The sequence below is a fragment of the Fukomys damarensis genome, unplaced genomic scaffold, assembly GCF_012274545.1.
Source record: "Fukomys damarensis isolate Sample0158 unplaced genomic scaffold, DMR_v1.0_HiC HiC_scaffold_15, whole genome shotgun sequence".
NCBI lineage: Eukaryota > Metazoa > Chordata > Mammalia > Rodentia > Bathyergidae > Fukomys > Fukomys damarensis.
In genome coordinates, this window is record NW_022900927.1 from 4,173,631 (window position 1) to 4,185,679 (window position 12,049).

Sequence of the window (12,049 nt, forward strand, 5' to 3'; positions counted from 1 at the left end):
TTTTTTTTTTTTTTTTTTTTTTTTTTTTTTTTTTTTGGTACCAGGGATTGAATTTGGGTCCTTGTGCTTGCAAGGCAGGCCACAGAACCGCTGAGGTAAATCCCGAGCCCTAACAATCTGATTCTTAAACCTTCAATTTGTGGCTTCCTGTTGTGTATACTTGGAATTTTTTTAAAACAATCTTTTTTCTTTTTTGAGACAGGTTCTCCTTCTGTAGTTAAGGCTGGCCTTGAGCTCGCTATATAGCTAAGGCTGGCCTGAAACTCACAGTGATTCTCCTGCCTCAGCCTTCCAAGTACTGGGATTTCAGGCATAGGCCACCATGCCCAGCTGGATTTTTCTTTGTTACGTATACATCTCAACTTTGGTAAAGCCAAATTCACCATTGGCTCCTCCAGCCCCGTGGGGATCAAACTCAGGACCTCAGGCTTGCCAGGCAGGTTCGTCACCACTGAGCTCCATCCGAAGTCGTTTCCTTTTTCTTTCTCTATTTACCCTCAGCCTTTTAATAATGCAGTATAGTAATGTCAGCTTTGATTCCTTCTCTTCTTAAGCCCATTTTATTCTAAGAACTGTCAGTTCTCTCTTCACCTTCCATTCCCACCCAACCTACTTTAAACCTTGCTACCTCCCACTCAGTTTAAAGATCTTTTCTTTAAATATCACCAGTTTTTCAAACTTTATTTTATTTTATTTTTGGGGGGGAGTACAGGGGATTGAACTTAGGACCTTGTGTTTGCAATGCAGGCTGTGGAACCACTGAGCTAAATCCCTGGCCCAAAGATCTTCTAGTAATTTAGAGTTGGGTCCCTTAAAACACAGCACTCACTATGTTACTTACTTTTTCATAAATTTTCTGTGTGCCCTGTAGAGACTGTGGGTAATCCACTCAAAGCTCTTATCTTGCAGATGTGGATATTGAGGTGCAGGGGGAAAATTACTGTGTTTGGGCTGTGGAAGTCATGCATGTGTAGGGAACAGCATATGAAGACTATATTTCTTCACCTTTGCGCACTCACAGGCCAGCTCTTCCCACTGTTGAAGCATAGCCCCAATTCCTTACATGATTTCTGAGACTGTGCCTGGTCTGGCTCCATTCTGGTTTTTGTTTTGTTTTTTGGGGGGGCGGGGGTTTGGGTTTTTTTTTGCTGACTGGGATCGAACTCAAGACCTTGTGCTTGCCAGGCAGGCGTGGCACCACTGAGCTAAATCTCCAGCCCCGCCTACAGTATTTTCAACTTCTCTTGGCCCTAGAGTCTAACTCTTTGAGGGCAAACCTGTTAGAATTTTCAGTGTTACAAACAACCTGCTGCAGCGTGCCTGCCATAGGCTCACCACCACTGGACTCATTCTTTAAAGGTAATAATACTATTCCTCCCGCTTTAGATCCACTTTGTTCCTCCTTCCCTTACTTTGAAATTCTGTCTGTTCTGTAAATCCCAAGCCAGTCGGATATCTTGTCTTTTCTCTCCTACCAAACCAGAAAATCCTGTCCTCCTAGCATATGCTTTGCACCTAGCTGCATTCTGCTTTGTGCTGTGATTATTCGTGTGTATGTTAGCAAGTTCCACACATTATGGACCTGATTCAGGAACCAATTTCTTCATATAACTTTTTAGGGTGAGAACTATTCATTCCTTGAGTATAAGGTGTGCTTCGCCTAACCTTGCATTAATGTGGATGTTCTGACTTGATTTTCTGGCCAAGAATAATCAAAAGTATGGGCTTGGAAAAAATAAATAAATAAAAAATAAAAACATGAAAAATTTGACAGTGGTACATTTTGGTTTTAAAAGTAAGTAATTGTCATTTCCTCTCACACATCCTTAGATATATGAAGATATGAGTCAAAGGAAAAGAAAATAATTTTGCCTTACCTAGGTATAAAATTGTGAGTTTCTGAAAATGGATAGTTTCCTCATAACTTTGTGTGCATCAGCAAATGCACAGAAAAATGCTCTTTGATGCTTTTTAATTCATAGTATATAATTTATTGATACATGAATATCAGCTGAATAAACTATTTTCTTGTCAGCCCAATGATATTAACTATAGACAGTTATTGTTAGTAGGTAGAACTCAACGTGTGCTCCCTTTATGATTTCAGGAGAAACATGGAACAGCATTACATCTAAAGCAATTATCAGCCATTTCTTAGGCTCAGTATCAGTAGTATTTGCTTAACATGGGACAAGTCACCGAAGTGGGAGACACCATTCATTAGAATCGTCAATAATAAAATTTTTTTGAAAAAAAAAAAAAAAAAAAAAAAAAAAAGTATGGGCTTGGACTTGAGAATTAACTTTTTTTCTTTATCATGCTTAGTCCCTGAAATAATTAATCCTCCTTAATATATTAATCCTCCTTATAATATGCCTCTTTCCAACATGGAGACTAATACAAATCAACAAAAAGTTTTTTCAGTACCAGGAATCGAATTCAGGATCTTGCACTTGCCCGTCTGGCTTGGCACCACTGAGTTTTTTGGGTTTTTTTTTTTTTAATCAACAAAAATTTTTAAATGCTAGTATTATTTTTTCAGACAAGGTTATAGTCAGAAGAATAGAGTAAACCAGGCATGACAGCACACATTTTTAACAGTTTTTTTGGGGGGGAGGGTACCGGGGATCGAACTTGGGTCCTTGCACTTGCAAGGCAGGTGGCGGCACCACTGAGCTAAATCTAGCACACATTTGTAATTGAAGCACTGAAGAGGCTGAGGACCAGCCTGAACTACAAAGTGAGGCCCGTCTAACAAAGAAAAGAAAGGGGGGGAGAAGGAGGGAAGGAGAGAAACAATGAAGAAGGAAGGAGGGAAGGAAGGAAGGAAGGAAAGAAAAAAGTAGTACATGTGGAAAAGCAGAATAGTCTTTAGAGTTCCTATCACCTGCTTTGCATCAGGGGACTTTTAATCTGACATAGCCACTGGGTGGCCAGCTCAGCAGGCCAGAGTTCCACTGTTGCTGAAGCAGTTGGACCAGAACCCAGTGAACAGCACTCCACTGGAGCAGTTACGCTCTTCAGTTGTCAGGAGAGCTTCAGAAAGCTCCTTAATTTATATTTTTTGCTCTTCAAATAAGGAAACTATTGACTCATTTCTAATCTCACCTCTTCCTGACAAAGGTTGGAACTTCTTTGATAATTACAGGAAAAAAAAAAACCAAAAAACCCAACCAAGCCAGGTTAATGGGTAAGGACTAAATGATATCAAGAATACGACTTGGAGCCGGCTGTGGTGGCGCACGCCTGTAATCCCAGCACTCAGGAGGCTGAGGCAGGAGGATCGCTGTGAGTTCAAGACCAGCCTGGGCTACACAATGAGTTCCAGGTCAGACTCAACTATATAGTGAGACCCTGTCTCAAAAAAACCAAAAAAAAAAAAATATATATATATATGGCTTTATGTATTCTTCAACTTGAAGGGATTTTAGAAAATAATTTAAGTATAGAAGTTTTATCCTCTGAATGTAAAGTACATTATACTTCTCCACTTGTTAAAAAGCTTTACAATAATAATTATAATAAGAGCAATAATATATCATACTTAAAATGCTCTTTATACTACTGTAATATGCTTTCTATGTTAGACATATTGTCTCCCTAAATCTACATTAAGACCTTGGAAGGACAAGTATCATCTTCATTTTTCAGCTAAAGAAACTAAAACTGAGAAGATTGCGTAAGTTTTTCGTTTTTTGTTTTTTTTTTAAGTCTTGGCAAGCACTACGCGCTGAGCAAATTGTCAGCCCCACGATTATATAACTTGTTCAGGGTTACCAAAGTCACGCTCTTCCTGAGGTCTGCTTACCCTGAAAGCGCTTTTCTTTTAAATATGCCATGCGGTGTCCCCAGCTCTCTTCCCCAACACTGAGTGTCCAGTGCCGCAGAGCTGGGATGGGGAGCGGGTATCCAAAGAAGCTTGGGTGTAGATGGAGCCTGATTTGGATTTGACTCTACCGAGGTGCTGATTGCAGCTCCCTTGGCATGTAATTCAGAAAAGCGGAACATTTCACTCCAAGTGTGTTTTTGGAACAAACAGATTCAGGGAAAGGCCAATTGATAGTAGCACAGTGGGATCAGTCATAAAATGATGGAACTGGAAGGGAATTTAAGAGATCATCCAGGAGACAGCAACCCACAGATACTGAGTCATTTGACCAAGGCTCCACTGTTCTGGGGAGAACCCGTACAGGAATGTGGTCTGGTCTTGTACTTTCTATTCTCAGTTACCTACCTCCCTGCCAATCCTGGGATGCTAGAGAATTCTTTCTTGTGCCTAATCATCTGACTTTCTTTATTGCATAGGTGTTTCAATACCTGTAAGACAAAATGGAATCAAGTCCTTTTAATAGACGACATTGGACTTCCCTATCATTAAGGGTAACGGCCAAAGAACTTTCTCTCGTCAACAAGAACAAGTCATCCGCTATTGTGGAAATATTCTCCAAGTAAGTGCTGATCCTGGTCCAAAAGGCCATCTGTTGTGAGCACATATTAGCACCTGTCAGGGAAACTGGTGGGGAAAATATGTGGTGGAAAATTATTTCCTTGAGAACCCCACCTGCATCTTAAGCACCCAACTGAGCTCCATGGAGACCAGAAGAGACCCTCTCTGCCTTTGAATTTTTAATTGGGGGAAATACAAAGTTCCAAAAGATAATAAAACACATAATTGTGAAATAAAGTGTCATCAAATCTAAAATGAATGAGGACCTATGTATTGAATAAGAGAGAGAGAGAGAGAATGACCATTATAGGCAGAAGCTGATCAGGAAGACTTTCCTGGTTAAAATGAATTTAAAATTCAGTTTATCAGCTACCCTTGTCACATTTTAAGTCCCCATTAACTACTTATAGTTGGTACCTACTTTACTGAAAAACACAAAAACATTTCATCATTGCAAAAAATCCTACTGCACAGTGCAACTATATGGGCAAAGCTCAGCCCACTAGCTGTTTGGTAAGTAAAGGTTTATTGGAGCATGGCCATACCCATTTATAGATTGTCTATGACTGCTTTCAACTATGACAGAAAAATTACTAGTTGCAACAGAGAGACCATATCATCCTCAGAGTCTAACGTTTGTACTGTTTGGTCCTTTAAGAAAAAGTTTGAGCTGGGCATGGTGGCACACGCCTGTAATCCCAGCACTCGGGAGGCTGAGGGAGGAGGACCGCTGTGAGTTTGAGACCAGCCTGGGCTACATAGGGAGTTCCAGGTCAGTCTCAACTACATAGTGAGACCCTGTCTCAAAAAAAAAAAAAAATTTTTTTTTTTTTGATGACTCCTCCTCTGTATCACCTTACATCACCTCTGTGATACGAGGGCTGGCCTCTTTCCTGCTCACTTTACATCCCTAGTAGTAAGAGAGTAACTGTAACATAGGCAGCACTCAACAAATAATGGTCTGTATAAATAATACACCAGAGGTGGCAAATGGAGACGCCATGTGGGGAGACGCCTAGGGCAGGTGGTAGGCTCACCTCAATAGGAACTGACTGCATCATTCTTTGTGTGTGTGTGTGTGTGTGTGTGTGTGTGTGTGTGTACTGGGGGTTGAACTTGGGACCTTGTGCTTGTGGGGCAGGCGGCGGAACCACTGAGCTAAATTCCCACCCACTAACTGCACAATTTGGGGAAGAAAGAAGGCAAAGATTTGAAGAAAGTGACTCCAGGAGTTATATCCAGGATCCAGCTAAATGCCAGTAGGAGGCTTCTGTAACCTACTCTGTCATCTTTTCTTCAATATCAAGTCCCTTAGACAACTGCTATGGGGAAACAGCTGCCCTTCCACAGCCCTGACCTTGGTTATCACCTACGATGGAGTGGAGATGGCAGCAAGACTCGAAAGTTTTTTTTCTTTTGTTCTTTCCTAAAAAGAACTGATTTTATTTTGGCATATTTTCTTTTAGGCATAGAAAGTTAACATTGCTTAATCACAAAGAATAAATGTTTATGTCTTCTTTGTTGCACTTACTGTTATTTTAATTTTAATGTAATATTTAAAAATAATACATAATATTATCAACTATACATACTAGAATTTATTGAATTTTAACATTCTAGGATTTTTGGAAATTTTTGTGCTTCTAATTTTTCATTAAAATGAATAAACTGCACGCCTGTAATCCCAGCACTCAGGAGGCTGAGGCAGGAGGATCGCTCTGAGTAAGAATAAACTATTTTATGAATTTTTCCCCTCTAAATAACTTCATAGTCTGGTGAGTTATAAGTCAAAGCATTTATATAAATAATATAAATTTCTACATTTCAAAGGAATTATACTGGCCTGGGGATTTAGCTCAGTGGTGTCATCGCCTGCCCTACAAGTAAAAGGTCCAGAGTTCAATCCCCAGTATCACCCCACCCCGCAAAAAAAACAAAGCAATTATACCAGTTTCCACTGATACTGACAATATATGAGTTCCCACAATAGATTTTTCGTGTAAGATTTCACCACAACTTTATCAACATTGATGTTACAATTTCAATGTTTGGCCAGGCATGGTGGCACATGTCTGTAATCCCAGTACTCAGGAGGCTGAGGCAGGAGGATCACTGTGAGTTCGAGACCAGCCTGGGCTACATAGTGAGTTCCAGGTCAGTCTCAACTACATAGTAAGACCCTGTCTCAAAAAAACAAAACAAAACAAAACAAAAACCCAAAAAACCAATTTCACTGTTTTTTAAACTTTTTTTTTTGGTACCAGGCATCGAACTCAGAACCTTGTGCTTGCAAAGCAGGTGGTGGAACCTTTTAAGCTTATTTTTATTAGTACATGTTCACAGTACGTAATGACTACGTTTATTGTGGGGAGTTGATACATGTACATAATACATCTTAATGCTTTGGTTTTTCTTCCTCTACTCATCCTCTCCCTCCTGCTCCTTCCGGCTCTTGGTCCTCTTGCCATTTGCAAAAGCTCTATTTTCATCATCTTCCTTTCATTTCTTCTTTTTGCATCCCTTTTGTCTCCTCTCCCTACCCTGTTCCTTCACCTCTTATTCCCCCATATATTTGAAAAGATTTCTCTACTTCTAATTGTCTATCTTCTCTGTCTCCCTCCCTCCCTCCCTCTCTCTCTCTCTCTCTCTCTACATATATATAAACACACACACACACACATATATATGTATATAGATACATAGTTTTTCTATATATGTTTCTATATGTAAATATATATTCTATGTGTATATATATATTTATACATATATATACATATATAGTTTTTCATATAAGAGAAACCATGCAGTATTTAAGCTTATATGTCTGACTTATTTACCTTACATTATATTCTCAAGTTGCATTCTTGCCTACAAATGCTTCAAGTTTATCCTTCTTTATGGCAGAATAGTACTCCATTGTGTATAAATATCACATTTTTTTTATCCATTCATCTGTTAAAGGGCCTCCAGGCCATTTTCAAGTCTTAGCTTTTATAAATTGTGTTGCTAAAAGCATGGATATGCGAGTATTCCTGTAATACGATGACTTTAACTTTTGGGGGAAGATACAGAGAAGGAGGTAGCTGGGTCAAATGGAATTTTATTTCTAGTTTTTTAAGGATTCTCCACACTGATTTTTTTTTTTTGAGACAAGATCTTGTATTCAGTTTAAGTTGGCTTTGAACTCACCATGTAGCCCAAGCTGGCCTCAGATTTGCAGCAAAATTCCTGCGTTGGCCTCCCAAGTGCTGGGATTAGAGGTGTGCACCATCACACCTGGCCTCCACACTGATTTCTGTAGTGGTTGTACTACTTTGTATTCCCATCAACAGTCTAAAAAAGTTCCTTTTCCCACTAATTTCAGTGTTTTCATTTCTGTTCAGTTGAGCCAGTTATAACATAATATCTATACATAAATATTCACCCATCTTTCCCAAAATGTCAATGAAATGAGAATGAATTATCATTTTAAAATATAAAGAGCTGGGTGTGGTGGCACACACCTGTAATCCCAGCACTCGGGAGGCTGAGGCAGGAGAATCGCTGTGAGTTCGAGACCAGCCTGGGCTACATAGTGAATTCCAGGTCAGTCTCAACTACATAGTGAGACCCTGTCTCAAAAAACCAAAATAAATAAATAATAAAAGTATAAACTCTTAGTCAAAGAGAATGTAAGAAAAGTTGTCAGCAGAAACAATTTAAAGAGAGAGAAATTGGCAGAGTTAAAAAAAGATAAAGGTAGGGCTGGGGGTGTAGCTCAGTGGCCCAGTGCATGCCTGGCAATTGTGAGGCCCAGAGTTTGTGATTCTGGTACCAAAACAAAAATAAAAAAAATGAAAAAAGACAAATTGGGTATATGCTGAAGAGAGATTCCAGTGGGAAACTATAGAATCTAGTAAAAGTGATGATAGAATACACACACCCTCAAAAGAGAGAAAAAAGTGAAAGGATAATCTTACTAGATAACAGGCATTGTTCTAAGCATTTAATATATAAGGACTCCTTTGAGGTAGGCATTATTTTTACCGTTCTACAGAGGATGCTGCTGAAGCTTGAAGGTTCGCACATGCAAATTCCAAGCATATTCTCACTGGGTTCAAAGTCTGTTCTCTTAACCACTGTATTGCAGCAGCTCTTGAGAAAAGCTCGGTAATTTGAGATACAACATATAGTGAAGACAGGTGTGGGATGTGGAAAGTGGTTGACAGTCTGTGTACGGATTAGGTAGACGTGCAGGGCCCTTCTCCCACCTCACCTTTCTGGCTACTAAATCTCTCTAGCCTGGAAGGAGACCAGAGACCTGATACGGTGGGAAACTGTACCTGAGAGGCCAAAGCCCAGGGAGATTAGACATTGCAGTAAGGGGAGAGAAGTGCCAACTCAAAACGGGAATTACACGAATGTCTTCCTGGTGCTTGCTCAGGCACCTGGCCCCCTTGTCCTGCTCACCTGGAATCATCAGGCAGCCAGGAAGCTATGTCTGCCTCTGCTATCCATGGAACTACAGTTGGAGAAACTGAGCAGCCTCAGAAGGACTATAAATACTGACCCTGAGGGGCTCTCAGCAGATTGGTCAGGAACTGCCTCTATTATCTTGGTATGAAGCTGCCAAATAACAAATCCCACCTATTCACACAGCACTTTCGGTCAGCATTTTAATACATTTCTACTAGATCTGAAAGGCTATAAAAATTCAACAGATACCTGGAGGAAAAAAAAAAAGACTTCAGAATGAAAGTAACTGAAAAAAACAAACAGAAAAATAAAACAAAGGAAATAGGCAAATTAGGAAGCAGAAGAAAAATTTAAATGGTCATGGTTATACTCAAGAATGGCTATTATGGGGCCAGGGATTTAGCTCAGCGGTTTGGTGGCCTGCCTTGCAAGCACAAGGACCCAAGTTCAATCCCTGGTACCAAAAAAAAATTTACCTGGACTAGAATGTTTGTCTGGCATGCATGAGGTGCTTGGTTCTAACCCTAGTACTACAAAAAAGAAAAAAATCACATGGCACATTTAACAGTATAAATTATTCCAGATATCTATTGCTGTGTTTAAAAAAAATAAAACAAAAAACTATGGGCTGTGTTAGGGCATCTGCTTAGCATGTACATGACCCTGGACTTGTCTCCAGCATCACAAAAACAAACAAATATCCAAAATTTAGACAAAATAATGACAGCATTTATTTTTCCTCATGAGTCTTCAGTTTGGGCAGAGTTTATCTCTGCTCTACTCAGCGTTAGCCAGGGTGGCTGAGAGGCTGGGGACCGTGATCATCTAAAGGCTCATTCACCCACAGGGCAGGCAGTTGATGCTGTCACCAGCTGGGATCTCAGCTGGGCATGGTGGAAACACCTACACATGGCCATTACATGTGCCTGGCTTGGTGGCTGGATTCCAAGGGCAACCATCCAGGGACAGGGAGGGAACAAAGGAGAAAGGGAGCTACGAGTTGTGCCTCCTTTTATTACCTTAGCTTCAGAAGTCATACACCAGCACTTTGCCACATTCGCTTCTTAGAAGTGAATCACCCCAGCTGGGTATGGGCAATGGCACACCTGTAATCCCAGCACTCTGGGTGGCTGAGGCAGGAGGATCCCAAGTTTGAACTCAGCCTGGGCAACATAGCAAGACCTTATCTCAAAATAAAAATTTTTAAGAAGTGCAAGGGTATATAGCTCAGAGAAAAGCCCCTACATTTAATTCCTAGTACCACACACACACGCAAAGGCGAATCAAAATGGTGCATATCAAGGAGGAATTTCACTCCACCTTTTTTTTCATTCCACTTTCTGATGAGAGGAATGTCAGAGTTTTGCTTGCTTGTTTGTTTGTTTGTTTGTTTTTGAGATGGTCTCTCTGTGGAGTTCAGGCTGGCCTGGAATTTACTACATAGCCCAGACTGGCCTCAAACTCACAGTGATCCTCCTTGCCTCAGCCTCCCGAGTGCTGGGATTAGAGGCATGTGTCACCACACCCAGTTGTCAAAGATTTTTTGAAAGTTTTGAAACCATCCTACACAATGAAGTCTTCAGAATTTGTGGGGGTTTTTTGGTTTTGGTTTTTGGGTTTTTTTTTGTTTTGGTTTTTGGGGTTTTTTTTTTTGTTTTTTGAGACAGGGTCTCACTATGTAGTTGAGACTGACCTGGAACTCACTGTGTAGCCCAGGCTGGTCTCGAACTCACAGCGATCCTCCTGCCTCAGCCTCCCGAGTGTTGGGATTACAGGCATGTGCCACCATGCCCGGCAGAATTTGTGTTTTTAATGTATCTGAGATGATTTTTGCCTTTAGGGAAGCGTAGGGATCATTGGTAATAGAAGAGATAGACTGGTGAAATCAGACAGTGAACCTGAAAATAAAGCAAAAATCAATAAGGAAAGGGCCAGGGATGTAACTCACTGGCACCCCACCTGCCTGGCAAGCAGCTCCTGAGTTCGGTCCCCAGTTCTGGGGGGAAGAAATCAGTAAGGAAGATTGTGAGCGTCGAACACAGGGAATATGAAAGCAAACAGGCTGGCATGGCAAAAATGAGGGGGAGAAAGACTGGTGTGGCTCTGAGACGGATGGTGGGAGCCCTGGAATGGTACACGAGGGTTAGGATGGCTCAGATAAACAGTGTATGTAGTTAAAGCTTTCCATGAAGGGAGAGTGATGTGATCAGACTTGCATGTGAAAGAGGTGCTCCCGGCAAAGAGGATAAAAGGTATCTTGGGAAGGAGAGGGATTGACAGCGCAGAGACGATTTATGAGGCTCTCCTGGGAACCTAAGAGAAAGCGGCTGAGGGCAGATGGGGGCCACAGGAACAGATAGGAGACAGTGTTGAGGTGATTAATGGGACTTGGGGACCCCCTGCTCTAGAGGGAAACTTCTTCACATTCTTACCCGCAGCACCCTCCGTCGTCCCGCCCCCCTTTCCCTGAGCTTTCCCTTTACACGCGCTGCCTGCTAGGGCTGCGCATGCTTCCCCGAGTTGCCCTCCTCCATCTCCACGACTGTCCCCCGTCCATCGTGTTTCGTGCCTTCTCCTGGCGTCCGGAACCCTAACCCTCTGGGGCTTACATCTAATCGTGCCTCGTTCTGCCTTGTGCTTTACTGCCGTGTTGCGCCAGCCTGCGGGCCGAGCTCCTGACCTTCACTGGGGACACCAGCCCCCAGCAGCAGCATCTCCTCAGTGTTTCTCCCTGCAGCCGCTGTTTGGCGTTTGAGGCAAGGCCTGTTTCCTTGTTCGGGATACTCATCATGCTTGCCCTCCTCCAAATGCTCATAGCGTCCAATGACAGTGTGACAGCCAGAATTAAAACACAGGGTAACAGGGCTGGAGATTTAGCTCAGTGGTTCCGCCGCCTGCCTTGCAAGAGGGAGGTCGTGAGTTCGATCCCTGGTACCAAAACAACAGCAACGACAAAGGGGTAATAGAAACAACCCGACAAGGTTCCCACACATTTTGAAATATCCCCTGGGGCCAGTGCTGTCTCTAGTGGTGAATCACTGGCCTGTATCAGTGACCTGTCTGATATTTAGGAATTTCTTCATGATTTCTCAATCTTATCTGCTGCTCAGCCCTTTGGGCCTCTATCTCAGGCTCAACCTTATCTTC

The 12,049-nt window shown here is 41.7% G+C and overlaps 1 protein-coding gene across 9 annotated transcripts in view; it reads left to right on the plus strand.

The window, feature by feature from the left end:
* Positions 1–12,049, plus strand: part of Lima1 (LIM domain and actin binding 1) — a 99,336-nt gene that overhangs the window by 31,491 nt on the left and 55,796 nt on the right. For 5 of the 9 annotated variants that reach the window (XM_010623665.2, XM_010623664.2, XM_010623670.2 and 2 more), the window contains one exon: positions 4,306–4,448. In XM_010623665.2, the coding sequence (XP_010621967.1) occupies positions 4,330–4,448 (119 nt within the window). In that variant the 5' untranslated portion in view covers positions 4,306–4,329. The other 4 variants (XM_010623667.3, XM_010623666.3, XM_010623669.2 and 1 more) reach the window with 4 other exon arrangements.